General features: G+C 55.8%; 12 protein-coding genes across 12 annotated transcripts; 8 read left to right on the top strand and 4 right to left on the bottom strand.

The window, feature by feature from the left end:
- Positions 1-189: 189 nt before the first annotated feature.
- Positions 190-704, bottom strand: K452DRAFT_169274 (uncharacterized protein). Its single transcript, XM_033535772.1, has one exon. It carries the CDS (start codon positions 623-625, stop codon positions 269-271), a length of 357 nt encoding a protein of 118 aa, XP_033399040.1. The 5' UTR covers positions 626-704; the 3' UTR covers positions 190-268.
- A 1,248-nt stretch (positions 705-1,952) lies between these two features.
- K452DRAFT_307477 (glycoside hydrolase family 27 protein) lies at positions 1,953-3,581 on the top strand (the record flags this gene model as incomplete). Its single annotated transcript, XM_033543072.1, has 5 exons — positions 1,953-2,132; positions 2,189-2,444; positions 2,525-2,626; positions 2,685-2,885; positions 2,959-3,581. The coding sequence occupies 5 exons, from the start codon at positions 1,953-1,955 to the stop codon at positions 3,579-3,581; spliced, it is 1,362 nt and encodes a 453-aa protein (XP_033399039.1).
- A 483-nt stretch (positions 3,582-4,064) lies between these two features.
- On the bottom strand, positions 4,065-5,256 carry K452DRAFT_317492 (uncharacterized protein). The gene is made up of 2 exons (XM_033544068.1): positions 4,691-5,256; positions 4,065-4,468 (listed from the first exon to the last, which is right to left on the bottom strand). Exons 1-2 carry the CDS (start codon positions 5,006-5,008, stop codon positions 4,094-4,096), a joined length of 693 nt encoding a protein of 230 aa, XP_033399038.1. The 5' UTR covers positions 5,009-5,256; the 3' UTR covers positions 4,065-4,093.
- A 1,405-nt stretch (positions 5,257-6,661) lies between these two features.
- Positions 6,662-8,760, bottom strand: K452DRAFT_169236 (uncharacterized protein). The gene is made up of 4 exons (XM_033535771.1): positions 8,542-8,760; positions 8,303-8,485; positions 7,191-7,955; positions 6,662-6,931 (listed from the first exon to the last, which is right to left on the bottom strand). The coding sequence occupies exons 1-4, from the start codon at positions 8,602-8,604 to the stop codon at positions 6,773-6,775; spliced, it is 1,170 nt and encodes a 389-aa protein (XP_033399037.1). The 5' UTR covers positions 8,605-8,760; the 3' UTR covers positions 6,662-6,772.
- Positions 8,761-9,195: 435 nt separating this feature from the next.
- On the top strand, positions 9,196-9,546 carry K452DRAFT_307474 (uncharacterized protein; the record flags this gene model as incomplete). Its single annotated transcript, XM_033543071.1, has 1 exon — positions 9,196-9,546. The coding sequence occupies one exon, from the start codon at positions 9,196-9,198 to the stop codon at positions 9,544-9,546; it is 351 nt and encodes a 116-aa protein (XP_033399036.1).
- A 1,157-nt stretch (positions 9,547-10,703) lies between these two features.
- K452DRAFT_268762 (uncharacterized protein) lies at positions 10,704-11,883 on the top strand. Its single transcript, XM_033538906.1, has 2 exons — positions 10,704-11,128; positions 11,186-11,883. The coding sequence occupies exons 1-2, from the start codon at positions 10,891-10,893 to the stop codon at positions 11,737-11,739; spliced, it is 792 nt and encodes a 263-aa protein (XP_033399035.1). The 5' UTR covers positions 10,704-10,890; the 3' UTR covers positions 11,740-11,883.
- Positions 11,884-13,289: 1,406 nt separating this feature from the next.
- Positions 13,290-14,162, top strand: K452DRAFT_297077 (uncharacterized protein; the record flags this gene model as incomplete). Its single annotated transcript, XM_033541985.1, has 5 exons — positions 13,290-13,316; positions 13,373-13,414; positions 13,465-13,551; positions 13,618-13,884; positions 13,938-14,162. The coding sequence occupies 5 exons, from the start codon at positions 13,290-13,292 to the stop codon at positions 14,160-14,162; spliced, it is 648 nt and encodes a 215-aa protein (XP_033399034.1).
- Positions 14,163-14,199: 37 nt separating this feature from the next.
- K452DRAFT_317488 (uncharacterized protein) lies at positions 14,200-15,837 on the bottom strand. The gene is made up of 4 exons (XM_033544067.1): positions 15,552-15,837; positions 14,966-15,342; positions 14,397-14,886; positions 14,200-14,333 (listed from the first exon to the last, which is right to left on the bottom strand). Exons 1-3 carry the CDS (start codon positions 15,593-15,595, stop codon positions 14,525-14,527), a joined length of 783 nt encoding a protein of 260 aa, XP_033399033.1. The 5' UTR covers positions 15,596-15,837; the 3' UTR covers positions 14,200-14,333; positions 14,397-14,524.
- Positions 15,838-15,994: 157 nt separating this feature from the next.
- K452DRAFT_286152 (uncharacterized protein) lies at positions 15,995-16,886 on the top strand. The gene is made up of 4 exons (XM_033540242.1): positions 15,995-16,048; positions 16,130-16,165; positions 16,249-16,364; positions 16,544-16,886. Exons 1-4 carry the CDS (start codon positions 16,030-16,032, stop codon positions 16,595-16,597), a joined length of 225 nt encoding a protein of 74 aa, XP_033399032.1. The 5' UTR covers positions 15,995-16,029; the 3' UTR covers positions 16,598-16,886.
- A 328-nt stretch (positions 16,887-17,214) lies between these two features.
- On the top strand, positions 17,215-19,121 carry K452DRAFT_286151 (uncharacterized protein). Its single transcript, XM_033540241.1, has 2 exons — positions 17,215-17,321; positions 17,423-19,121. Exons 1-2 carry the CDS (start codon positions 17,276-17,278, stop codon positions 18,946-18,948), a joined length of 1,572 nt encoding a protein of 523 aa, XP_033399031.1. The 5' UTR covers positions 17,215-17,275; the 3' UTR covers positions 18,949-19,121.
- Positions 19,122-19,696: 575 nt separating this feature from the next.
- On the top strand, positions 19,697-20,643 carry K452DRAFT_225394 (uncharacterized protein; the record flags this gene model as incomplete). Its single annotated transcript, XM_033536744.1, has 4 exons — positions 19,697-19,955; positions 20,018-20,044; positions 20,104-20,240; positions 20,302-20,643. 4 exons carry the CDS (start codon positions 19,697-19,699, stop codon positions 20,641-20,643), a joined length of 765 nt encoding a protein of 254 aa, XP_033399030.1.
- Positions 20,644-21,301: 658 nt separating this feature from the next.
- Positions 21,302-27,179, top strand: K452DRAFT_225509 (uncharacterized protein; the record flags this gene model as incomplete). Its single annotated transcript, XM_033536757.1, has 6 exons — positions 21,302-21,595; positions 21,647-22,048; positions 22,223-24,666; positions 24,739-25,120; positions 25,178-27,055; positions 27,120-27,179. 6 exons carry the CDS (start codon positions 21,302-21,304, stop codon positions 27,177-27,179), a joined length of 5,460 nt encoding a protein of 1,819 aa, XP_033399029.1.
- Between the last annotated feature and the right edge of the window lie 83 nt (positions 27,180-27,262).

Here is a 27,262-nt window from a genome sequence, read left to right as displayed (position 1 = left end):
TTGAGAGACAAGTCACGTGAAGGATCGGGTGTAGGCGTGTTACCATCAACCTTATGGTAGAGATTGATACTTTGAGTTGACCACGAAGGTCCTATCTACTGCTAGAGAGCGTGGTCTAAATACAGGTTGCAACTTGGATCAAAGGGAATGTTGGATCAAACTGTTCACTGGATCAATCCGAAGGTTGGATCAATCTGAGGGGGTTGATCCAGTGTGGGTCCGTCATGTGACCTCTATGCCACTTTTCTGACGACCGCTTTTCTGCCACCTAACAGGCACCTTTTATCTCGCAAAGCGGGCGCGATAAGTTCCTTGCCCTTGATCGTTCTGTAGGTCGGTTGTCGGCTTGCTGCCTCCTATCCTTGTGGGCATTAATCCCCTGCGGGCTTTCTGGAGTCGTCGCCTTTTGGTCGACTAGGTCCCTGCGGGGCGTACTCCCGTGTGGGCTTCTTGGGGCTGTGGACTTAGTTCCCTTACGGCCTTGCCTAGCACGTGTCTGCTGGTGCCTTGCGGGACGCGGGCCCTTGTGGTTACTAAGCCCTTGTGGTCTCCAGGCCCGTGTGGGCCTTTCTCCCATAAGGTCTTTCTGACCCTGCGGGTTGGTTTCCTTTGTGGTCCATAACATTAATCAAGTAACTAAGCAGACCACGTGCACATCACGTGTATTGTATCAATCTTAGTCGACCAAATTTTCGTCGAGCATTTGCCGCGAAGCTTCTGCTTAATACACATCTGTGGCATGAGCCAGAAGTCGGGGAGCCTGTGTGCGGCGACTGGTTGCCGATCAAGCCCACAAGTCGGTCAGCTCGCAGCAGCATAAAAAAGTTAAAAGCGATTTCTGCAAGGCAAGGAGTGATGGGCGGCCTGGCGGGCGATGAACGATCGAAGCTTGCGGACCGGCTCCGACTTTTGGTAGCTTGATGTAGAATCCATGACTTGCGTGGGGTCTCATGGATGTCTGTAGTTGGCCCCGGATAATTTGCCCACCCCTTCTAGATATTTTACCCACCCCTCAACTATATATTAAGTAAAATCTATAATACTTATACAATAGTTCTTAGGTAGTTATAATAGACTACTATACTACAGCTAATAGATACTATATAATTATATAAAAGTAAAAATATACGAGTACGAAAGTATACTACGAGAGTATAGAGGTATAGACATATACGACTACTAGAGTAGCTACGAGGGTATAAAAATAAATATTCGAAGGGTACGAACGTACTTATAAGGGTATAGAGACCTAAGATCTTAAAGACTAGAAAACACATCATGTAATTCTGTAGATGCTATCACGTGGGGTGGGCAATATATCTAGAGGGGGTGGGCAAATTATCCGGTGCCCTGCAGTTCATTCTACAACAGGTCGGCGACAGGAGCGGCTCATCCAGCTTGCTCACGGAATAACCAACCTTTGTGATCCGCAATGTTCCCATGCAGCGGAGCAACGCCCCTGCCATATGCGGTACATGAAACTCTCGGGGAACGACGCTCCGTCTTCGGAAACGTACATCGATCGCCTTTGCTCCCCAGCACCGAAGCAAGCCACCGCCACTCCCCGCTCAAGAACATGTCATACTACGTGATTTACCACTACAGTGGAACAATGCGTTTTAATGGTCGGCTCGCGGACTGACTTGCACCTATGTATGTACGAACACGATATGCAAGACGGCCCACAGCGAGCGCGCGGTTTCTGCGCGCATACGCAAGGCGGGGTACGAGGGAGAAGCGGGGCGGCAGCATATGTACCTTGAAAAGAGCTCGGAGTAACATCATGGTTGCCTGACGCGGGCCGGTAGCGAAGCCTTTGCGCATGAAGAGGAGACAAACAATCATCCGGAGTGAGGCCTCCGGTATGGTAATGACATGTATAAAAGCATCGGGCCCACAGTTGGAGGATTGGTCCTGTGTCAGTCCCGGCCGACTACAATATCAAGCGAAACATGGTTCGGACAAGCGCTCTCTTGCTGGCATCTGCGCCGGCGGCTCTGGCTCTCGTCTTGCCGGACGGTGTGGGCAAGCTGCCTGCTCTTGGGTGGAACTCGTGGAACGCCTTTGCCTGCGACATCAACGAAGAAAAGTTTTTGACGGCTGCGAACAAATTTGTAGAGCTTGGCTTCAAGGTAGAGAGAGTCCTTGGAATTCAATAAAAGATGACCACTGAATCCTCTCATAATAGGATGCCGGCTACGAGTATGTCAACATCGATGACTGTTGGTCTATCAAAGATCACCGCGACAATGTTACTGGACGCATAATTCCTGACACTGCAAAGTTCCCTGATGGTATCAACGGAACTGCGGCAAAAATACATGATCTCGGCCTGAAGATTGGTATCTACAGCAGCGCCGGGACCGAGACTTGTGCTGGCTATCCCGCGAGTCTGGAGCACGAGGAGGTTGACGCGGCTGCTTGGGCTGAATGGGGTATTGACTGTACGTGTTTCTACTCTTCAAACTTCATTCGATACACCTCAACCATAGCAGGGACACAGCTGACATTGCCATTTTCGCAGACCTTAAGTATGACAACTGCGGCGTCCCCGAGAGCTGGGTCGACGAATGCAAGTTTTGCGTGCCTGACAGAACCAACGTCAATGTCTACGTTAACGGAACTTGTAAGCGCTTCGTATCTTTCCACATTCATCCGAGAGCCGCTTCTCACACCAGTTCTAGGCACCAACACCACCGGCCTGTGCCCTGAAGGCTACGACTTCCACAAGTCCAAGACAGCGGAGCGGTACAATCGGATGCGGGACGCGCTGGCAGCGCAAGACCGCGTCATCCAGTACAGCCTGTGCGTCTGGGGCCAGGCGGACGCGTCGGCCTGGGGCAACGAGACCGGAAACTCGTGGCGAATGTCAGGCGACATAACCGGTAAGCCGCTCTCAGTAGCACTGACACGCAAGTCAATAGTAAGAAGCTCAAACTAACTGACAACAACGCGCAGCGGACTGGGCTCGCATCCTCGAGATCCTCAACGAGAACTCGTTCCTACTCAACTCGGTCGACTTCTGGGGCCACAGCGACGCCGACATGCTCGAGGTCGGCAACGGGAACCTCACGCTCGCAGAGTCGCGCTCGCATTTCGCGCTGTGGGCGGCCATGAAGTCGCCGCTGCTGATCGGGACGGCACTGGACACGCTGGCGGCCGACTTTGTCGATGTCCTGCTCAACAAGCATCTGCTCGTGTTCCATCAAGACGCAGTGTTTGGCGCGCCAGCCCAGCCCTACAAGTGGGGCACTAACCCCGACTGGACGTTTGACCAGTACCGCCCTGCCGAGTATTGGGCTGGTGATAGTGTTGAGGGCACGTTGGTGCTGCTGCTGAATACCGATAATGCTACGGCGACCAAGGAAGCCAGTTGGGACGAGGTCCCCGGTTTACAGGCTGCTGGTGAGTATGACGTTGTTGATGTGTGGTCGGGAGAGGACTTGGGTTGTAAGAAGGACGGTGTTACGGTTGATATCGAGGCCCATGATACGGCTGTCTTCCTTGTCAAGGAGGGCTGCGGCTCTGAGATAAAAAAGTGGGCGCGTCAGGCTAGGCCTGTGGATGTCTGGATGTTGTGAACGTAGTAAGTAAGGTAAAAAGCCTGCGTGATAGTCCAAGAAAAAGGTTCTTTTGCTTACCAAGTCTTGCTACTGTTTGGTGTTTGCTGCATCTTCAGTTTCTGCTTGTTACCTTCCCCCTTTGTTTGTCCGCGCATACTTTATCCAGCACGGGAGAGGAAAAGTTGTTCGATTCATTGCTAGGTGCACTCAAGTAGGCACCCAAACCGCAGGCAAACAATCCCACCCAAAGGACTCTTGTTTGTCATTCTAGGGTATCCCGTCGTCATTATGCAAAGCCCAATCCCAAAAAGCAATCCCAAACCAAAGAGCAACCGCAAGGAAAAGTCTTTGCCGTATCATCATCTCCCCACTCCCCACCCCCTAGGATGGAATCTCCAGTCTTTCTCTCTCTCTCTCTCTCTCTCTCTCTCTCTCTCTCTCTCTCTCTCTCTCAAGGCTCGTGGGCGTCCTCAATGGCGGCAAACCACAAAGTTCTCCGAAACCGGACGGCGGCGCAGGCATTTGGGGTCCTAGAAGTTGGTCTCAATGGCTGCCTCAGGGAAGAGGTGGTCGATCTCGGCGATGATGCTGTGGATCTTGTTGGTGACTTTGGTGTCGAGATCGACGTCGTCGTCGTCGCCCTCCCCCTCCTGCTCCTCCTGCTCCTTCTGATCCTCCTCATCGTCATCGCCGTCGTCGCCGCTGAGGGCTTTGCCCTTCTTCTCTCCACAACCACGCTCGTCGTTGCCGTTGTCGTTGCCGTTGTCGTCGTCGTTGCCGTCGTCGTCATCGCCGCCAATGTTGAGATCTTCAGCATCATCACCATCTTCTTCTTCTTCTTCTTCTTCTTCGTCGTCGTCGTCATCGTCGTCGCCGTCATCGTCGGCGGAGCCGCTCTTCTTGTCCTAGTCCTCATCTTCGCCCTCATCGTCGTCCGTCTCTTCATCCTCAAAGCCGGAGAGACTGCAGGAAGAGAGGTCATCAGGGATGGTAGTAGCAGCCGAAGAGATCAAGGGCGCCGAAAACGCAAAGGGAGACCGCCTAAGGGCCAAACGGGCCCTCTGCTGGAGATGAAGGGGGAGAGGTGTGCCAGGCACACGGGCTGTCTGCAGCACCGCCCGCCTGACACTCATGATGGCGACGGCGCGGTCGCAATTCATCTGACGCAGAAGTTCAGCGGAGTCGGCGTCGTTGACCTCCTCAAGACCCGTCTGCTGGATCCACAGAGCGACGCGCATCGGGTCGAAGTGGCGAGGGAGGAGGCGGGGCGCGCCCGGCAGCTGCTGCTCAACCTGGTCGTACAGGCTCAAGAGGTCCTCATGCTGGCCCAGGGCGTCTTGGAGGCGGCGGTTCGTCAGAAGAGAGCCAAGTGGGCCGGGAGGGCCGCCTGTTCCGCGGCTCTGCTGGCGGCGGTGGCGGTTGGCAGAGGCACCAGCGAGGAACATGGTGGCAGTGATGGATTGCGTTTTTCGCGGCGAGCAGGGGCAGGAGTTGAAGATTGTGCGGGAGCGCTGTGCGTGAGAGGGAGAGGAAGTTGCTGGGAGGGAAGGGGTGTCATAACCTCCAGACTGAACTGAAGTCGTGAAAGTGATTGTACGTTGTTGCCTTACCTGATCTGGTCGTCCGTCTCCTCCTCTCCTTTCCACAACACAACTACCCCGCACCTTACATTATGCATTTTATCCCTTGGGCTCCATCGTACAGCCACTGCGATACTTTTCTGATACTTCAAACAGTATGCAGCAGCAATGCTTCCATCCGGAGGAGGCTGGGTCGTGTTCGCGGATCGGGCGAAACGAGCTGCACCACAAGCTACGCCAAAACCCTCTTCTGCTGCTCGACTGTCCAGATTAACTCAGCTGTAGCAGGTGTAGAAGCATCTGTTCCCTGTCTTTCATCTCGCAGGTTGGCCTTTTTAGCCTTCTTGCGTTCATCGATGCTGGTCGCCATCCCCTGAGGAGCTCTCCCGCAGAAAATCGGACGCACTGATTGCGCAGGACACTAACTTACGTCCAACGCAGATTTCCTGAGCATCCCGAGCATTGATTTGCTGAGAAGCTCAATCAGTACCTCTGCCAGAGCTTTGGCCGGACCGCTCATCGTTTTGTCTGACCCGATCGGCGACCGGGCATCTTCCACACAGAACCCAATGAAGCCAGAAGAGCCTAAGACCAGTACACGAACGGTATCCAGCTACTCTCGAAGCTTCAGTGTTCTTTTAAAGGCCTTGAGGGACGTTGAATTGCCCTGTACTCCCTGCTTGATGCCAAAGGTATGAACACCCGACAATGGGCGACCGGCACAACGTTGACATTATCATCTGTGGAAGCTTACCGACACGCATTTAAAGCCATCACGTATGAAGGCTGTCGTCTCTTTGGATACATCGGGGGTTTCCTTGTTATTAACGACGTTGAGGTCAGAACTTACCTGTCCAGGGTCGGCAAGGTCCATACCATTCCTCGTCAGCAAACGAACAGCTGTAGCATAGATCAGTTTCCTCACCAAACGTTCATCCTCTCAGGCCTGGTGACCACTTCAACAGTTTCGCCAGTCCAGTTTTTCTCTTGTTGAGCATCATCGTAGACTGTTTTTCGACGATGGCAGTAGCGAAAAGCCAATCTTACCATCAAAGATAACTCAAAGACCACAACAGAGACCGAAAAACATCAGTCTTTCAAAGGCCATTCTAGAATGTGAGGCGCCTCGGTTCCTCATTGTGCCACCAGCAACATGATTCGAGCAGCTTCTGGCAACAGACAAGCAACTGCTACTGTGTTTCGAGACCTAGAACACCGGCCATGCGCATCAGCACCCCCTGAAGGTTCCGGTTGGGGGAAGGAGGCAAACCTACCGTACACGTCGTTATCACACCCCCCAGTATCAGCCACCACAGCAGTTCCGTTCCGCACATCGCTCAGGGAGAACCACGACAAGCAGCGACGAAGCCAAAAGAATCGAAGCTCGATAATAGGCAACCATGTCATTGAGAATAGATCATCATATCAAATTATAGTAAGGAAAAGAAAAAACCGAAAACTCAATCCCCTTGCCCCGGCCATCACAGCCAACGGGGCATATCAGGGATTACCGAAAAGGCAAGGAACCCAAAAAAGGAAGGGAAAAGGTATCGTGAATCATGATAAATGCCGCGTCCACAGCAACAGCAGCGGCAGCGACGCTGCCACCGCGCCGGCACCGCGCAGCGGCTAGGCCTGCTCCATCGTCTTCGGCGTCTTCATCGCAAACTGCTTGAGGTACTCGTAGTCGGCGACGTTCTGGGCAACCGTGGCGCGGATGACGCTGGCGCCCTCCTCGCCGAACTTCTCCACCCACTCGGCGTAGAGCTCGGCATCGGGCTTGGGAATCTTCTTCTTTGGGGTGTTAGCGCTGTCTACTCTGCCGGGGCGGAATTAATGGAAGGAGGAGAGAAAGCTGTTCCTGTCCTGCCTGACTCGGTCTCGGTTCACAATTTCGATCAACCATGCCACGCCATCCAAATCCTTGCAACACGCCCACGCTTTGTCGTGGTACCGTGAGAGTTGGAAATTTGAAAATGGAAATGGAAAATGGAGGAAAGAGAAAGAGATAGAGAGAGAAAGAGAGACAAGAACAGCGGACACTTACTTGCGCGCGAGGCTTCAGATCCTTTGAGTCGATCGCGTCCTCGTGGAAGCCCTTCCACTTCTCAAACGCCTCCCTGGCGAAGTCGTGGTCCTCTTCATTATCCCAGTTCAGCATATCGTCGCCGTACTCAATGCCCACGCTCTTGCAGTACGTGCTGATGATGCCCACCGGATCGTCGAGGAGGTCGTCGGCGTCAATGACGCAAATCTCGACCTGCTCGGCGCCCGGCGGCGGCGTCACGCCCTCGTTGTCCGCGAGGCCATCCTGTCCCGAGATCTTAGGGCCAATCATGCCGATGGACTTGAGGTAGTCGAAGAAGCGCCGCAGCTCCTCGTAACCCGCCTCCGACGGCATGTAATTGTAGAAGCCGGTGACCTCGTCGAGCGGGGGAATTGTGCAGCGGTAGTACGACGGGATGCTGTTGCGCGGGTGCCGGATCAGGAACGTCCAGTGGAACTTCTTGAGCAGCTCCAACGGCACCAACGTCGGGTTGCCTTCCTCCCTCTCCGTGGGGTAGGGGTAAGGCGGGGACTCGACGGGGATGGTCTTGACCGTGTCAGCATGACCATTGGCACCGTTGGTGTCGCTGACCCCGTTAGTGCCATTGACGCCGTTGGCGCCGTTGGCGCCGTTGGTCGTAGCACCCGCCACACCGTCAGTGCCAACACCGCGCTTGTAGTTCAAAAGAGACGGCGCAAGAGAGGTCGGCTTCTGATCGGGAGAAAGGAGGTAGTACGCCATGTCCTTGATGAAAATGCGCTTGCCCTATAATACAATGAGTAAGCATTTTTTCGACCATCATGAATGGTTGCAAGCCGTGTGCCACTTAGCAAGGGATCCGAAAAGGTGTATGCAAGATCCCTGCAATCGCATCATGTATCTCAACTTTAAAATAGGTTGGATTGGCTGATGCTCGCCGTACGTATCTGTAGCCTCGATGAGGTCCACCGAATCACGGCAGATCTTATCTAGGCGACGGGATTTGGAACATAGCCGGAAGTATGGAAGTGTACCGGCTTCCCACTCGCCCGATTACTGACGGAGCGAGGGATCGTCGGTCGGGGAGGACCAAGACTGCAGGAAAGCTTGCAGAAGGGAGTGAGGAGACTAACCTCGGTGTTCTCGCGGTCAATGCGGTCCAAGATGGTCTTGTATGTGCTGTCGGAGAAGCCGCTCTTAATCCTCGCCTTCTCGTCGTTGGCGTAGCGTTCGCTGAGCCTCTCGGGGCCATAGTAGAAGGCATCACCAAAAGGTTCGTGGACGCTCTGGAGCGTGTCCCGGCGGGTCATGAAAACCTGCGATGCAGCGAGAATCAGTAAAGGTTCTGGGAAGAATCTAGGGAAGAACCAACCCGCTCGAACGCAGTAGAGCATGCCCTGGGGTGGGTAGCCGCAAAGATGGGCTTGTTCGACATGATTGCCGGTAGCAGACGCTTCCTGGGCAGCGCAGACTGCTCGAATGTGTTCCAATCCGAGGAGAGAAAGCGATGGAGAGAAAGCGAGCGGGAGCTCGAGTATATTTCAACAATCGAACAGGGCGGCAGTGTCAGTGGGAAGGGCGAAGAGTGGATATGAGAAAATACGCTAGGTGCTAGCTCTCAAGGTAGCAAGGTACGAGGCACGGTAGCGGGCAAGAGCCCATCGGGGCTCTTATACGCATTTGCCGTCATGTCGCTTGTTTGCGATGCCCCGCTGGCGTTGAGGGGTACTGTAAGAAAAAAAAAAAAATCAGGGCGGCAGCGACGTCAGATAGGGCGGCATGCGCATCCGTTGAGGGCTGTGTGGAGACGGCGTTTGCTCCCTCGTTGCGTGACGCGCATCAGCTTCGCAACTCCCGGTGGTGGTGCCCCAGATCAATGAGGCATGCAAGTTTGCCCTAGGCGTCCCGCCCCCAACGTCACCTTCGTGACAGGTTCCACAAGCCTCGGTGCCGGCTCTACCTAGTAAATCGTTTGCTGCACGCCCGCCTGCATACTGCACGTAACCACGTTTGCACCTCGGCCCCCATGCCACTATGGAACCAACTACCCAGCCTTGAGCCCGAGATTTGCCGCGAGCGGATCCTCCACGCCCTGACCTGCCCCGCCCGCATGGAGCAGCAAGATTCCAGACCAGCGCAGGTACGACCAACGGCTCCCGCGGTCCCCTCGCTGTGCCACACTTACAACGGAGTACATATAACATGGCTATGGGAAGCTGTGGCCGCGGAGGAGCCTCGACCGTGCAGAAATTTCTCGCGACGGGCCTTTTGCCCTCCGGCCGTTTGTGTCAGGAAAGAGTCGCCCGACTCCGAGATCAAAACTGTGAACTTCAGTGCTGCTGCTGATGGTCGTCTGATGATCCTTCCGGTCCGCTGATCGACTTTTATCCGTAACCAGCGGCTCCCTTCAAACGGCATCGCTGCCTCCGAAAGCCACAGCCGCTAACCGCAACCTAGCCCGGAGCAAATAAATGGATCTCTCAACACCATATGCCGGCGGCCAGCTACTGAAACGGCGACACACAGGTCTGCTTGAACACCCAGCTCCAACATGACACAAAAACTGCTACCAAGTCTCCTGGGGCCCACGAAGATTGGCGTCGTGAGGCAGCAAAAATTGGCAGGTACATGGACATAAATGGCAACTACACGGCAAGACATACGTACACAATGGAGAAGAACTCGTCAGCAAACCATGTACACCCTGTAGCTGAAGCTCATGTTCTTTAGTCAATACCCCACAGTCAGCAGATCTTCATCTCTCAAATTCCTGCGTCCGAGCACTTTGGATACAACGGTGTGTTTCGACAAAGTCGCATTCACGCGCAGTCGGTCTTCCAACGGCGGTCGAGAACTGTCTAAAAGTTGATACGTCGTATTCATCCTGCATCTTTCTCTACATCTATTAGTCGACGTTCGGAGGGGTGTGGTGAGGAGCATTCGACGACAAAGAAAGAAATGCCTCTTCACTAGATCGATTGGCCCACAGGACCTGCTGTTATCTCTGATGGATGCATCTGAGCTGCTACCTACTTGTGAACAGTCAATGAGCATGTTAACCTTACGACTGGTTTTCCTTTAGTACAATAGAGACACCAAACACAAGGGACTCTCCATTTTCCTTTATCTCGTACTAATTTACCCTTTTCCTTGCCTTTTTTTTATGTGCATCCACGTACACTCCAGATCATGTCGCTCGTCGGAAATTTTCTGGGCCCCGTTTCCTATTCGTTTGCTCTTGCTGCGTCTGAAGAGTAGCTCCACTCCGCGGCAAGCGGGATCTCGGAATCCGGCACGTACCGAGAAGGCATCCGTGCATGCTGGAGAAACGGGAGCTTTGGCCTAGGTACTGTCGGCAGCCCGGTCCCTACCGGAGCGCATGCACATGCTATCAATCCAGCAAAACCCGGATTTTCCAGGGGCCGTTTCCCGGTGGCACGGCGGTTAGCAGCGGAAGACCTCGTGGCGCGCTGGTGTACGGCGGGTGCGTTGGTTCACGTGACCGGGTACGGCTGCCCGCATCGGTGGTGTCGGCGGCGACTTCCTGCTTCATCCACTGCGCAGACCAACCCTGTCAACTATCCACCCACGCTCATCCACCACATCTCCGATCGCCACGAGAAGGATCACGATTCCGTCCAGTTTGGCGCCTGCTCTACCACCACGGGAGGAGCCCCTACTCTGCCCGTCCTAGCGACCATTCCATCCCCGTTGCGCCAACATGTCTGAACGCAAGGTTCTTACGAAGTACTACCCCCCAGATTTTGATCCCAGCAAGATCGGGAGACAGCGCAAGCCCAAGGATGCCGGCCCCAAGATACAGACCGTTCGCCTTATGGCGCCTTTCTCCATGTCCTGTCAAAAGTGCGGCGAGTTCATCTACAAGGGTCGCAAGTTCAACGCCCGGAAAGAGCATACTGACGAGAAATACTATGCGATTACGATTTTCCGCTTTTATAGTAAGTTAGCAATGTATCTAGAGCGTTATTATATTAAATGACTAACTATTCTCGTAGTCCGCTGCACGAGGTGCTCTGCTGAAATAACATTTAAGACTGACCCTAAGAACCTCGACTACACCTGCGAACGTGGTGCAAAGCGTAACTTCGAGCCATGGCGCGAGGCCAAGCTAGCTGAAGAGACAGAGGAGGAGCGCCTGGATCGGCTAGAGAGGGAAGAGGCAGAGCGCGATGCCATGGCCGAGCTGGAGACGAAGACATTGGATGCGAAGACGGAAATGGCAATCGCAGACGCGTTGGATGAGATCCGGACGAGAAACGCGAGGATAGAGAGGGGCGAGTTTGCTGCAGAATCTGGAGCTGAGAAACCGGCGCCCGACTTGAAGCGCGAGCGGCAAGAGAAGGAAGACGAGGAAGCGGCTAAACGCGCCTTCGAGACCGCTACTGGTGAGCGCGTGCGGAGACTGGATGATCAGGCCGTTGCGGAGAGTTCGGCAATGGCGGCGGAGCCCGCTGAAGCTATGCCGCCGCCGACTTTTAAGCGTGCGCCCAAAAAGAAGAAGGATTTGGGCGCAGCGCTTGGAATTAAGAAGAAGCCTTCATTGGTTTAGTGAGTTGGTTGGTGAAGTGGCGTATCTAATGACGGCGTTTGTGAAGGTCTTTTGGAATTAGCATCTCTGGGCGAGCTTGCGGGTATGGAGTTGGTTGGAAACTTACGATATCACAGGGAAGAATCTTTTTGAACAATTCCTAGGAATTTAAATCTTATTTTTCAATTTACGTTCATAAACGAACTAATTCAATATCAGGTTAAGCGCTGTCGTCGAGAGCTAGAATCTGGAGAATTTGTGCTGCTTAGGCGAGTCTCTTGTCTGGTGGATCGTTGAAAGACTGAGGAGCCTCACTTTGTATAATGAATATACTCGGATCTTTATTGGTAATCAGAGCGGACTAGGAACAACTGCTGGTAATCTCCTCATCCCCATGACACTATTTCTGAGCTGATATCGTGCCAGTCGCTTGATTTGTTCTGCATGGGCTAGGCTTGAATGAGGTATATATCTTCCCGCCCTTCTGCAATGCACGCTCAACTGGAAATCACAATTTGAAAGTGAAACCGCTAACCCATATCGACTACTCCATTACCCCATTACCTAAGCACTACTCGACTTCATTTTTTGCTTTTCCCGGTCATCTTCCTCCCACTTCCTGAAGATGTTGCCACCAGAGGGCAAATCTATCAAGGGCATTTCCGCCCAAACTTGTCGCAGTCTCCTCATATCTGTCTTTGGATTCCTTGGTACAAAGACGCACCAGATTTAGCAAAAATAGTCAGTAAATGTAACACATCGAGGCCCTACTTGTACTTACCATCGAGCATCTTGTCTTCCGCTGGGGTCGATTGGGTTGGAGGTGGTGGTTGGGTATTCTTCATCGTCAACTCGTCTACCAGGCTCACAAGAAGGTCTGCGTCTGGTTCCGGAGAAGTGACGAGGGAGCGCAAGCGTTGAAGGATAACGCCTTCGCGTTCGGAATGGATGGTGCTTCTTTCGTCCTCCCGTGGCGGCCGGCTGATCAAATCGTCTAATGAGGTGAGGACATTCTGTTGAATCTCCTGCTTCATTGCCGCAGAGCTTGGCAAGGCTCCTTTTGGGTCTGATGCCATCATGTCCTCGAACTTCAAGGCAGTGTTTAAGGAGCGTATTGCTTTTTCAAGCCCCACATCCGGACCAACGATAGCGTTTTGCGTGCTAGTTCTCTTCCGTTTACTGTCCATTGTAGGTGTTGAGGACAACGAAACAGAAGAACAGATGTTGATTGACTGATCAAGCAAGAAGCGCTGCTGGCGAAAAGATAAGGCAGCGCTGCTGACCAAACGAGACTAGGCTAATTGAGGAGGGCACTAAGCTACATCAGGCAAGACAACTTTGCCTGCACAACAGTACCTAGGTAGTGCGTACGCAACAGGAAAGGCAAGAGCTCAGAATGGTACCTTCCGGGGAAAGACCTACCAACAGACGGCCCAGGTGGCGGGCAGGTACGGTCTTGGTACACCCACTCTATAAATCTCCCGCTCTACCCAGCTTTCTTTCAACTCACAACAACTCACAACCACTTCTAAATTCTGTCGATATACCACGACCACGACTACGCCAACGCCATGGCGGGTGAGCCAGCAGGCAAGAAAGTAAGCATTTCATTACAACATTCAAGCTGAGACTTTACTGATGTGGAAATCGACAGAGGCTCAGAGAGGATGATGAAGGGGATGGAGCTTCCAGCAAAGTAGGCAATATCTTCTCTTCTATCGAGGGCCTCGTTAACATCTAGTGAAGCGCTTCCACACCACAGTCTCTAACCCAGACACCGCTCACTCTGATGAGTCGGGCCATCAGCAACACATTGATGAAGAGTTCACTGAGGTGAGAAACTTCTTTTCATCTATCGATGGCCTACTTAACGTCAAGTGAAGCACTCCCAGACCGCAGACCCAGACGCTGATGCGAATGACTGATGATTCAGACTCTTCTGGCAACTCAAGTGACACTGACGAGGAGGACGTGCCCATGGACGTAGCAACTCACGAGCTCAACAGTGACGAGGAGGAAGACGAAGACAAAGAAACTGGTGAGGTCAGGGTCATCAAAGGTGGCCTCACCCGGCCGAAATGGGTGGAGAGTCTGAAGAACTCGGACGAGGCAAAGGAACTCGCCAAGCTTCATGAGGAGAGAATGAACTCGATACTCGACTACTATGTCAGTAGGCATTACTATAAGCTCACCTTGGACACTACTGACTATATACACAGGCCTACAACGCTCAACCATACAAGGTACGGGATGAAGACATCGAGGGCCTCGTTTCCCACAAACCCGACCCTCGCGCGAGATTCTTCTACGTTGAAGATGACAGTGGAGATTGTGTGTTGGAAAGCCTCGGAAACGGGCTTTTCAGGGAAAAGGGCAGCACGGTTGTCTTAAAGCAGGTCGGGGATACTGGAGATGACGGTTTCTTCAGACTTAAGCAAGCCTAAAGGTAAAAGGACTATGCACCACTCTATCAACTACATTGGGGATAATAAATTGATCTTTGCTCATTCCTTGTGATCCGCGGCATTCTCATGCAGCGGAGCAAAGCGCATAATGCGTTTCCTGGGGTTTCTTCCTCTCAAGCGTCAGTGTTGTCGTCTTGGTCCGCCAATCACTGAGCATGTGTTACTAACCCGTCTGCTAATGAAAAGACAGACGGAAATAGGAAGGTAGCGTACCGGCATGCATTGTTGGATTTGTTGGATTTATTCAATAAACGTGTCTATTCATGTAGTTTCCAAGCCAACCCACCTTAAAGGACCAACTAAGACTCTACACCGTTACCCCCGCATCCTCGCCTCGTCACTCAAGCATTAAAGATGTTAGGATCGTACTCTTCTCCCGTAATCTCCTTGATCTTAGCGCCTGCCTTCTTGAATGCCTCCCGCTCATGCAGCCTCTCAAGATACGCCGTCAGCTTAGGATAAGCCTCCTGGGTGAGACCAGCGCGCAGCTGGGCGGCTTCGAGGGGATAGCTCATGAGGATGTCGGCGCCGGAGATGTCCTTGCCGCAGAAGAAGTCGCCGCCGCCGGGCGAGGAGCCGATCTGCTCTTCGAGGAAGTCGAGGTGCGTTTTGAAGTTGGGGTTCAGGAAAAAGTTGTTGACGCGGGACACGATGCCCGAGGTAATGGGGCGGATGAAGAAAGGTACCGGTGCGTTTTCGATGTCTGCGTGGGAAAGAACGTGGTAAGAAGCGGGCGTTGGGGCGGGGAGTGCAAGTGTGGGAGGAGTTAGGGAGGGACTCACTGTGCATGACGAGCGACATGACCATGAAGGGCATGATGCTGCCCTCGGCATAGTGCATGAGGAAGCGGTAGCGGATCCACTCCTCGTTCTCAGCGCCGACCTGGTCCTCCTTGCCCGCGGGATACCGCGCCGGGACGAGCCATTTCCCAAAGTGGTCGGTCAGGTACTCGACGATGGCGGCGGACTCGGCGAGCACGAGCGGCTTGTCGGCGCCGGCGGGCAGGATGCTGATGACGGGCGACTTGCCGAGCGGGTGCACTTCTTTTAGCTCTGGGGGCGCCAGCTTGTCGCCGCCGCGCTTGTAGATCTTCAGCTCGTAGTCCAGTTGTAACTCTTCGAGCAGCCAGAGGATGCGGTGCGAGCGCGATTTGTCGAGCCTGGTGGAGGGTTAGATTGTGCTTTGGATGGTGGGAACGCTGGATGATGTAATGCAGGAAATGGTGGATGCATGGAAGTGAATTGTTGGAGCATTTCACAGGTGTCTGAAGGAGAGAAAGAATAATATATGGAGGCTCATGGGGTCTGAGGAATATGTCTTGACAAGTGACTATAAGAAAGATGGAACTATACGAAGCTCTTTACCTACCAGTGAAGCGTGATCTTCGCACTTTGGTTGTTTTCTGCCGACATGATTGAGGTTATGCTGATATTATTTGCTGGTGAACACAAGGAAGAGATCAGAGCAAAGGCAATGAAAGGTGGATGGTCAGTCCATGAATGAAGTAGGCCTGAAGGTGGCTGGCGCTAGCAGCCAAGTTGCCTAGGCAGGGACGATTCAACTCTCAGGCTCGCATCGCATCACATCACATGCCCGATCTAGACACAGGTGTTGCGCCACCAATTTGGTATGGGCAAGTCTTCGGCCGTATACGATTCAGCTGGAGGTGTGGGAGCAAGGCGGCGGAGCTCCGGACGTGCTTTAAATTCGTTGCCGGCGGCACTCACGTGACCCGACACTTCGGGAGCGCTGCCGATGCCAAGAAACGACCCATCACCAACCGCCCTCCGTCACTATCCAGAGCGCCCATACACCACCAGCTACCCCGCTACGACCACACTTCACAATGGCGGGCGACCACCACAGTGAGTCACGAGCGCTGCGCGCCAGCTCCCAGTAAACGTGCAATTGGAGCGACAGCCAGCTGACTACGTGCGCTTCGGCAGCCCTTTCTCTGGACCCGGCGTTGGTCAAGTACAACAGTATGCCACCACCCCGATATCCGCGCGCAGGCCAAACGAGCGCGGCCGAGTATAGGGGACCCGTGTGATTGACTCGCGAGCAGACGTCAACGTCAACCGTCACAAGTACTTCCGCTGGACTCCCAGGACCGCCTGGTACTCCATCGCCTACTGCGTTCTCGTCCCCTCCGTCCTGGGCTACATTGCGTACTCGACCGATGTGAGTGATGGGATTTTCTTGGGCATTGGCGGATCTCGGGGGGTCTCGGCGATCCAAGAGGCGCCTGGCGGCCTGGAGCGGGCGTCCAAGGGCGTCCTCTTGGCTCTCCCTTTATGGCCTCTGCGACAGCTTCTCCTTTTGCGTGGAGTTGCATCAAGCGCTGACGGCTAAATTTCTAGGGCAAGTTCGACCTCCGCGGAAAGCGCAGGGGTGACTCTATCAAGGAGTTCTAGAGAAGATACCAATACCAATCATTCAAGGCGTAGCGCTGCAGGAGTGACATGATTTGTGCGCTCGCGACGTGTGTGTGCGGGGTCTAGGACGGTTGTAAATATCATCACATGGCTACCTCCTACTCTAGTCTAACGTCGGTCACCATCAAGCGAGCTCCACTGCCCAGCGAGACAGGGAAGAATATACAAGCAGTCCCTACGGAGTACTCCTTGTCTAGCTACAAGCCCGAGTCCCAGATATGAGTGAACGGGTCTTAGAGCATATACATACTGCAAACATCTTGGCCGGGCTTTTGCTTCCATTCCGTACAGTGGTGAATATCACTTGATGGCAGGAATGTGATTACCAATAACGTGGGAGTCGTAGCACAATTGGCTTGGAAATCAACCATGGGACGATTATTGAGCAGGGGCCGATTTTATGTGGCGGCAGAAAGGATGTGGACATTAGCGAAGAAAGCGGCAATCATAGGAGCGTTGCCTACCTATGAGGCAAGGCGATCCGTCGCCAGTGCATGACGGTCTGACAGCCATGGCATGGGCCCCACCGGCAGGGCCTCCGCGTGGGCGGACATCGACGGGCGAGACGGCCTGACAAATCTACATGACCCTGCCAAAACGTCCACCACGCCCGCGCTCTCTCCCAATGGCGCATCTTGCTCTCCGATTCTGTCTTCCATGGCGGCTCCAAGGCCCGGAGGCGTCTTTGACACGGTCATTGTGGGTATGTTGTGCTCGCCGAACCCGGCCATTTCAATGCGGGGATTGCTAGCACCTGTATTACCTACTTTCCTTGCGGCTCGCTGACCACATGGACGCGCGCAGGCAACGGCCCCTCGGCTCTGATCCTCTCATATATCCTGCACGGCAATATTCCCTACTATGCACGCCCGCACCACGACGCAATCCTGCGCTCCAAACTCGACCGCCGTCCGAACCTCCTCCACCTAACGCCCGACTTGTACGCCCACTTTCTCGCGTCCTTGCGCTACTCGACCCAAGCCTTGCCCATCAACACCCTCCTCGACACCCTCATACGCCCCAATGCCGACACAGAGGTCGACCCCGAGTCCTGCGTCGACTGGCGCCGCGAGCCGAACAAAGCCGTTTCGCACCTCTGTCTGGGCGACGCCGCCGTATCGGGTGGTCAATGGGCTGAAAACCCCGTCTCGGCAAGCAGCGACATAGGCACGCTGAGCTACGCCGAGATGCTCTCGCTGCCAGGCTACTCCTTCGCGGACCATTGGCAGGCTGTGCACGACGAGCCACTGCCACAGTTCCTCAGGCCGAGTCGGACAGAGGTGCAAGGCTACTACAAGGCGTACCCGCGCGCCGCTGGCATCGCCGACTCGATTCTTTGTGGCACCCAGGTCCGCGACATTTCGCGGACTGCCGACGGAGGTTTCCTCATCGGCTCCCACGGCATCCGGTGCAAGCACCTCGTCCTGGCCTCTGGAATCTTCTCTGTCAACATTCCCCCGCCGCTGCCCCTCCGCCAGCTGGCAGAGATTGACAATGTAGAAAAGCCTCTGCTGGTTGTCGGATCTGGGTTTTCCGCCGCAGACGTCATCATAAGCGCCCCGCCCAGCCGTAAGATCATTCACATGTTCAATTGGTCGCCGGACACGCACGCCTCGCCTCTGCGTGGGTGTCATCACCAGGCATATCCCGAATATGCAACGATCTACCGGCAGATGAAGCTTGCGTCTATGCCGTCCAAAAGCAAAGTAACCACCGTTACTTCTCCGCCAATGAGAAAGAAGAACAACCCCTTCTTCAGTCACAGGGATTGGGCGAGCGTGTATGAGGGCTTTGCGAACGCCGAGATTCTGGACGTGAAGCTTGAGCCAGGAAGAGGAGCGAAAATCACGATCAAGCTCGAGGACGGAGAAGTGGTCGAGCGGGAGGCGGGAGGCGTGCAATACGTGATCGGCCGACGCGGCAGCCTAGGCTATCTGGACGAGAAGCTACGAGACGAGGTCATCGGGCCCGTGGAAGACGGCGAGGCAAACCCGACCCTGATATCCGGCCGCACTCTCCGCGACAAGGCAGAGATAGACCTGGAGGTAGCCCCCGACGTCTTCATCATCGGCAGTCTGACTGGCGACAGTCTGGTGCGACACGCCTTTGGTGGCTGTGCCTACGCCGCCGGCCGCATCGTTGAGGACAATCTTGCTGACGGGCATGGCGAGCTGAACGGCGGAGCCAAATCCCCCCGCCATGCGCGTGTGGTTTCAAATCCAACGCCGCCCATGTCGCCGGGACGCAGTCCTAAGATCCGGCCAAACGGCGTTTCACATCAGGACTTGCACCTGGATAGGAGGAAGCTGTCAATGGCGGAGAAGAACTGAGGGAGAAGGGGTTGTAGAAGTAGAGAGGGTGGTGGCTTTGTGCTTTTTCTGACCAATGCGCGGGTGGGGGATTTTGAGATTGATTGCATGGTGGCCTTATGTTTTATAGATTTTCAGGGAAAATAGTACATGTTCTGGCACGTACTCTTTTATATGAACAGCGTTGACGACCATCATCTCGAGCGCGAGGCGGAGTGTTTCCATACTCGGGCATGCAAGCGACTCGGGCCAACCGGGGCTGGGCGGGAGCGCGCGGGAGAGCCACGGAGATTGCCCCGGGAGCCGCATACCTGGAAACGGCTAGATGACAACCCCGCGACGACGTCAGGATGCCGGGATGCTCTTTTCGGAGCGCGACGTTCATGAGCGCAGACAAACACACCAAAATCGGGGTCTGGAGGCACTGCAGTTGGAGCCAGTGGCAGTCGGCGGTTATTGTTCGGGCTGGACAGCTGTCGACGACCCACGCGGTTCCCCGGGCTCGACGCTTGACAATGTAATCTCCCATTTGGCCGTCCGGTCACCCAGCGTCCTAGGCCAGGCTACGTGCGGCGCGAGAATGACCCAAGTCGTGACTCAGCAGCTCTCTGCCACGCTTCCAAAGCTATTTGGTTGCGGTGGCTTCATTCCCCTTGGCGACTGCACCCCTTCCGCCGGCCCCCCGCCGTCATTCCCGACCTCGACTGTCCGCGACAGCATCACCGAAGCCATGACGACGGCCCTCACCGAAACTATGGCGTCCGCGGCTATGCCTTCGTCCAGCACCGTCCTCGCTGTCGACGACGTCCTGCCCAACCTTAATGCCTCCGCTCTCGCGAACCACCCGTATTACCCGCTCGAGGTCGAGATTGTAGGATACTTGGCGAATGACTGGACGGTGCCGCATCTGCTGGGTGCTTTTGCGACTGGATGCGCCGTCATCTTCGCGGCGACGTACTTGGTTACGAAGAGGGTCCGGCCGGCGTTGCCCACGTCGGAGTTGCTCACCATCATGTGGTTTGTCCTTTGTGAGTGCTTCTCCAGCTCTAATGTTGCGGTGCGGGTTGGTGTTAATGAGGCGGATACACAGGTGGCTGTATACACCTCTTCTTCGAAGGTAAGGAGCTCCGTCACTTTGCAGTTGTAAGCAAGCGATTCTGACGCGCGCGCGACCAGGTTTCTTCGCGTACAACTTCCAGACTTTGGGAGGATCTCAGCACCTGTTCGGTCAGTTGTGGAAAGAATACGCGCTGTCGGACTCGAGATACTTGACGCAGGATCCGTTCGTGCTATGCATGGAGTCGATCACAGCGGTAGGCAGACGCGATTCCTCTCTGCTAGATGCACGCAAACTAACGAGCTGTGCAATTGCAGTTCTGCTGGGGCCCTCTCTCTTTTGTCATCGCGTACATGATCGCAACCGAGCATCCGCTGCGCCACCCGCTGCAGACGGTTGTCTCGCTGGGCCAGCTGTACGGCGACGTGCTCTACTACGCGACCAGCCTGTTCGACTACTTCCTCATGAAGGTCGAGTACTCGCGGCCGGAGGCGTATTATTTCTGGTGCTACTTTGTGGTGATGAACGCCTTCTGGATAGTGATTCCGGGAGTGTTGATCTGGAATAGCGTGCGGGCGGCGGGACGGGCGTTTGGGGCGCTGCAGCGGATGGAGCGGTCGTTGATGGCGACAAACGGGGCACTGAAAAAGATTTCGTAGTAGCGAGACAATAATGATATGATAGCTTATGATGGCAGAACGTCATGGGGCGCGGAGTGCGCGGGCAGGTGGTCCGAGTTGGGTCGAGCTGAGGATGATGTGGAGCATGGATCCTTGGGACGGGAAAGCGCACGAGACAAAAGGACAGACGTGACAGAAACGAGAAACTTGGAGACAAAAAAAGACATACTTGCTGCAGGCATTCGACTCTGGTGCACGAGCAGGTTGCAGATCGACCGGGTCTAGCCCGTAAATCAAGGCAGCTTGCCGCATCAGCACCCAACTCCCTCACCGGCTGCCGCTGCGCTCGCTCCTCCCACGCTCCCACTGCCACGACCCAGAATTTCCCTGTCCCGCTTGACGCGTCTTCATGGAGGCCTTGCTGCCCTCGCTCTTCCCTCGCTCCTCCCCTTAGCCTGTCCAGTCCTTCTCAGAACGCTCATTCCATTTCGCATGAAGAAGCCAGCCGTTGCACGGTCGTAGCCTGCACGCCCCAACCTCTTTGCGCCCGCCAACGTCATCTACCAGCACATAGTCCCTAGACCCGAGACCCAGACGGGGACAGCAAACTACACAACACATCGGCCACGCGCTCCTCGCCCGACCCCCCGCCCGGAACCCAGCTGAGTCCGTGTTGCACGCGCGCCCGCAGGCATCCATGACCGCGCCCGACGGCTCCCCGAAAACGCCCAAACCACCACCGTCGCCGGAAAAGAACGCGAACCCGGCCGCCAAGTCGGGCCTCGTCCTGGGCAAGGGCCCGGCCCCGATCAACAATGCCAAGATAAAGGACCGCATCGCCAAGTGGCAGGCAGCCGGCGGCGGCACCGTCGTCGTCAACGACCCGCTGGCCGGCGACGCGGGCGACGCCGGTAGCAAGAGCCCCAAGCCCAAGCCCACCGCGGATAAGTCGGAGGACAAGGAGGCGGCCAAGGCGAAGGCCGACGCGGCCGTCTTGGGCGCTGCTGCTGAGCTCGTCTTCAGGCCGCCGCGGAAACAACAGCAGCAGCCCTCGTCACCGCATAAGCCCAAGGCAAACGATCTCGACGAGGACGTCCTTGACGCCGTCAAGCCTAAGAAACGCGTCGTCAGTGACAGTCACTGGCGCAAGAATAAAAACCCGCCGAAGGAAAATCAAAAGCCCAACGCCTGGGTCCGTCCGAAGAAAGTTGTCCCGCCGAAACCGGCGGAGGAGGCGGAAAAACCGGAGTGTCGGCCGAAGAGTCCCCCAAAGAGCCCTCCTAAGAGCCCTCCGAAGAGCCCGTCAAAGAAAAAGGAGTCGCCAAAGCTTTTGCCCAAGCCGGTTTATGGACCCGGCGGCAACAGAGTTCAGGCGGTGAGGAGGCGGAGAAAATCTTCAAATTCGAAGAGTAGCGAGGAGGAACCGGTAAAGGAGCCGGAAAAGGTTGACGATGATATCAAGAGCAAGGAGGAGAAACCCTCCACACCAGCACCCATTGTCCACAAAGTGAGGGCTGTTGTGAAGCAGCACGCGCCCGCTGAAAAAGCAGAGGACAGTGCCCCAACGAAGCGGAGATCCGTACGCAAGGCAAAGAGCACTTTGGATGAAGCGGAAAAGCCGGAAAAGCCTCGCGAGCACATCAGGGCGAAGTCAGCAAGTCGTAGTGTTCTTTCGGAGGATGAGCTTCGCCGGAGAAGGAAATCAAGGCGCAGTACTCTGGTGGGAAAGCCTAAGGAGATACCTACCAGTCCACCCTCTGCGGATACACCAGTCACGGAGCGGAGAAGAAGCCGCAGGTCCAGGCGCTCTTCATCGGAACAGGAGGACAAAGCACCGCCGGTCAAGTCACCACCGGCCAAGTCGACGCCGGCCACACCTGAGACTCGTCCCGTCAGCAGCGTAGAGGCATGGCTTTCTGGCACTCCGGATCCGTTCGCTGAAGCAAGCCAGCCGGCAAGACGCCCCTCATCAAGCAGTGATGGCTCGGTTGTTGTTCCAGAGATCAAGGAGCCTAAGAAATCCGATAGTGAAGGCTCTCCTCGTCGCGGCAGTAGGCGAAGGAGACGCAGGCGAAGCCGTGAGAGCCCTGATGGGTCCGCAATATCCGACGACAGGCAGGCACGACAACGCTCAAAGACCCCTGTGAACAATGATGAGAATGTGGTTACTGTTGAGTATGAAAAGTCTAACGTTTCGGCATCGTCGTTACCACCAGCATCGCCAGCATCGCCAGCATCGCCGGGGTCGCCGGGGTCGCCAGCTCTCAAGCGGAGGGGAGCCAGACGTGCCAAGTCGCTGTCGCCCACTAAGCGGACGCCGATGTCTCCGCAGCCTGAAACGATCCACGAGGATGATGTGCTGTCATCTGTTGCTTCTTCCGTCGACACTTCCACTATCCACGACCCTGAGCCCGTCAGCCGCCCTCGCCGTCCGTTCCCCTCTACCGGCAAGCAGCTGTCGACGATCGCTTCCGTCACGGACCGCGACTCGAGGATCACCAGTGGATCGCGGATTCCGTCTCAAGAATCGGAGTGGACGATTTCGCCTGATGACGCTCTTGAGGCAGCCCCTTCAGAGACAGGCGATAGGGACAACGATGCGGAGTCCATTGTGACGGCTAAAGGACGGAACAACAGCATTAGAAGGACCGGAAGTAACAACGTCAAAAGGACTGAAAGTTCGAGAAGAAGACTTGCGTCGCATTCGGACCTCATGTCCGTCCTCTCTATGCCGGAGCGGATGGCTAGCAAGAGTAAGAGTATCGTTTCTGCCCGCAGCATCCGCACGAACCGGAGCAGACTCGAGACAGCGACGGTTGGAGATCTCATGGAGGAACTTAAGTCGGACGAGATCAAGTATATGCGCGAGTTGCGCACACTCGTTGATGGCGTCATTCCGGTTCTGCTGACCTGTGTGTTGTCGAAATCCGAGTCGGCAGTGGCTGCTGGATTGTTCAGCAAAGCCGGATCGAAGGATGACCCCAAGATCACGAAACCGATCGTGGATATGGGAATCGCTTTGGAAAGATTGAAGTCACTGCACAGACGCATTCCACTGGACGATCCAGAAGCACTCTTTTCGTGGGCCCACAGTGCCCAGAGAGTGTACCAGGATTATGTTAAGTCATGGAGGCTTGGATTCCAGGACGTCGTGGTGAATCTTGCGCCCGCTAGCGACAAAGACGATGAGGACGAGCAAACCGCAAACGGACCTCGAGATGCATCTTTGGATGAGGGCTTGCCTCGGAATGAAGAAGGCTACGTGGTGAACGGCGATGGCGAAAGAGTTGACGTGGCATTCCTTCTCAAGCGGCCACTCGTTCGTCTGAAGTACCTAGCCAAGACTTTTAGAGGCATCAACATCCTCAATCCGTCCGATCGGGCCAGCGATGTTGCCACAAGGTACCAGGCCCTTGTCAGTGATGCCCGCAGACGTTCCAACGAGGAAAGAGCCCGGATCGAGGACGAGGCAGCCTCCAACATCGATGCGACTAGGGCTAGAGACCCACGTAGCTTGGCACCTTTGGCTGGCGTCGTCATCGACAACACAAGATGCGTCCGCGCCAGAGATTACTTCGACATGCGTATTCTTCACTCTAGCGGGCAAGAAGTCGACTGTAGAGTCGAGCTGTTGATGCGCGATGACGCACCCGGCCGAGGCAACGGCGGCGACCTTCTCCTTTGCGAAGTTGACAACACTGGGCGCTGGCTTTTCTTCCCACCTATCCAGCACAGCCGCCTGTCGGCCCGCAACGGCGACCAGAAAGGCGAGGTTGTTGTCATGATTCGTGGCTTCACGTCCAACGGAAATGAATGGCGCGAGCTCTTGACGCTCCGTATCGACGATGAAGAGGCTGGTTTTGAGTGGGTTCACATGCTTGGGCTCACGCCTGTTCCGCACAAGGTCCAACGCACGCAAAGTTTCTTGGGCAAAGCACACAGACCGTCGAGCAGTCAGGATTCTTCGCTGCTCTCTGTGCAGACTGGGTCCACGCCGCCGCTCAAGAGCAGAACGCCGAGCCCGCGTGAGATTGAGGTACCAATCGGCGAGCAGGCAAACGAGTCGTCGAAGAAATGGGGCTCTGATACTCCGGATCGGCTGCGGGCCAGGTCGCCAGATACTGCGCCAACCAGCCCGACGAGCAGCGTTGACATCGACCGCAGCGAGACGGTCAAGAGGTATCCGAGACGCAAAACAATGTCGGCCATTCCGCCACCGGACCTGTCAGAGGACTGGGCGAGGAAGCGCCACTCGATTGATGTGCCCAACTTACAGACGAACGTCCCTATTACGGATGCCTTGGCAGTGGAGGAGGCCGGTGGCTCGCCTACCAAGCTCAAGCGCTCCAAGGCCAAGAGATACACGCGCGATGATCCCCGTGCGAAGCGCGGATCGAAGGAAATAGATCGCGACCAGTATTCTGAATCGATGTCGCGGCCTTCACTCCAGTCGGAGCAGTCGTATGCGACGACTTCCTCTGCTTACTCCCAGGGGACGTACTCGAGCGAGTCGACGGTCACGACCAACAAGGGCAACTACTCCGTGTGGTACCCGCCTTCTGAAGCCGAGGAGGACCTCAGCGACTACTCAGACGAGGATTACTCTGAACTCCATCGCAGACCCTCGCGGCCGTCGCCTCATAGGCGCACGTCATCGGTGCCCACGTTGGATATGCCCATCATCCCGCGTTTGCGACAGTCAAGCCGGCCGGATAGCCTTACCGACGAGGAGATGGACTACGAGCCACAACAGCATGTCCCATCAAAGTTGCAACAGAAGCGCCGCGCCAGCGATATCATAATTGAAACGCCGGACGACATGGAGGATGAAAGGAATGAGGAGGCGCCGCCTGCGCCTCCGCCACACCGTGTCGTGAGCCCGAATAGCTCGGGGAACCCGGTGAGTCTCGGAGACTCGCCGATTCCGAAACTGTCGCCTACAACGGGTAATCTGTCGCCTACCTCGGCCCAATACAAAAGTCACAGACGCACGTCTTCGCCGCTGAAGCACGAGTGGCGGCCTTCGACGTGTAGCGAGTCTTCTGGTGGAAGCGATCTTTCTGCTTCGGATTACACGGAAACCGAAGGTTCCATCTATTCCCAGTCAAGCGATGACGATCTGGAGGATGACGAGACAACTACCCAAATGGAGCCTTCTCTACTGGAGCCTTCGATTGACGATGATGCTGACCATTTCCCCATGCGCGAACCTCCAGATTCGTTGTACTCTCCCCCTGATGATACCCTGAGCCCCTCGCAGTCGGCTTCCCAGGCTCCGTTCAGAAGGGTGCCGTCAGGGAACGGTAAAGCAGAAAAGACCGTTGCGATGCTTTACTCGTGGGCTGACCGTGGCCACTGGGAGACGCTGCATCCAGATGAATGCAGCATTGTCATTTCGCCTGGCCTGATTGAGGCTTTTGAGATGTCCCCCTCGCACAGCGATCCCGGTCGCCCTGATGAGCAACCGCTCGTCGCCCTCGAGCTCACTCCACTAGTTCCCCTTCGCCGCGGCACGGCGCTCGACATCTCGATCCGCTCGCCTCCTACTTCAGAGTCGAAGATCACGTCAGGCACAAACGTCATGTTCCGCAGCCGCTCGTCGGAGGAGTGCGAGGCGCTCTACGCCCTCATCAACAACGCGCGCATCAACAACCCAACCTACATCGCGCTGCAGCGAGCACGCGGGCCGCAGGGCGGGTCCAGCTGGGCCGAAGTCATGGACCGGCGCAACGAGGCGCGCACGGCGCCAAGCGCCAACGGGGCCAACGGGAGCTGGTGGGGCTCGCTGGGACGGCGCAACAGCTACCGGGCGAGCAGCACGCGCAACATGAGCACATCGGCAGGCACGTCGAGCAGTGTGGGAACGATGGCCAGTGCCTTCTCAGCGCTGAAGCGGTTCAGCGCGGGCGGCAGCAACAAGCTGTTCAACGTGGGCAAGAGCAGCCTTGGATCGCACGACTACGACAGCCGCAGCCACAGCACGGACTCGCTGCACGGGGAGGCGGAGGCGTCGCCGGACGCGTTCACGCCCGCGACGCAGAAGGAGCTGGACGCGGCGGCGGCGAGCATCGCAAACACGAAGATCCGCCTGTACGCGCGCGAGTCGCAGACCAAGTGGCGCGACATGGGCTCGGCGCGGCTGAGCATCATGCACCCGAGCCGGCCGGCGACGCCGTCGTCGAGCGGTGGCGGGGTGCGGCAGGGCGGCCAAGGCAGTCCCGGGTCCGGCAGCACGGACCCGGAATGCCAGAAGCGCATTGTGGTGCTGGGCAAGACGAAGGGCGAGACGCTGCTGGACGTGACGTTGAGCGAGAGCTGCTTTGAGCGGGTGGCGCGCACGGGCATTGCGGTGAGCGTGTGGGAGGATGCGGTGGGCACGAATGGCGAGGTTGGTGGGGTGCCCGCTGTGGGGGGCGTGGGGGGCACGAGGGCCAAGGTTTATATGATTCAGGTGAGTTTTGTCCTAAGGATGGTGGTGGTGGTTGTGCGGTTGCTAACGGCTGTTCTTTTTACAGATGAAAACGGAGCGCGATTGCGCGTATTGCTTCTCGTTGCTGGGGAAGCTGCGGTACTGATGGTAGCATCTGACTGGCTGTTGGCTTTTTCTTTAACACTTGCTGGTATCCTTTTTCCTCTTTTCTCCTTAATCGATTACGAC

Source organism: Aplosporella prunicola (genome assembly GCF_010093885.1).
Source record: "Aplosporella prunicola CBS 121167 unplaced genomic scaffold K452scaffold_9, whole genome shotgun sequence".
Classification (NCBI taxonomy): domain Eukaryota; kingdom Fungi; phylum Ascomycota; class Dothideomycetes; order Botryosphaeriales; family Aplosporellaceae; genus Aplosporella; species Aplosporella prunicola.
Note: the sequence above shows the minus strand (reverse complement) of the source record. Positions and strands in the feature narration are given on the sequence as shown.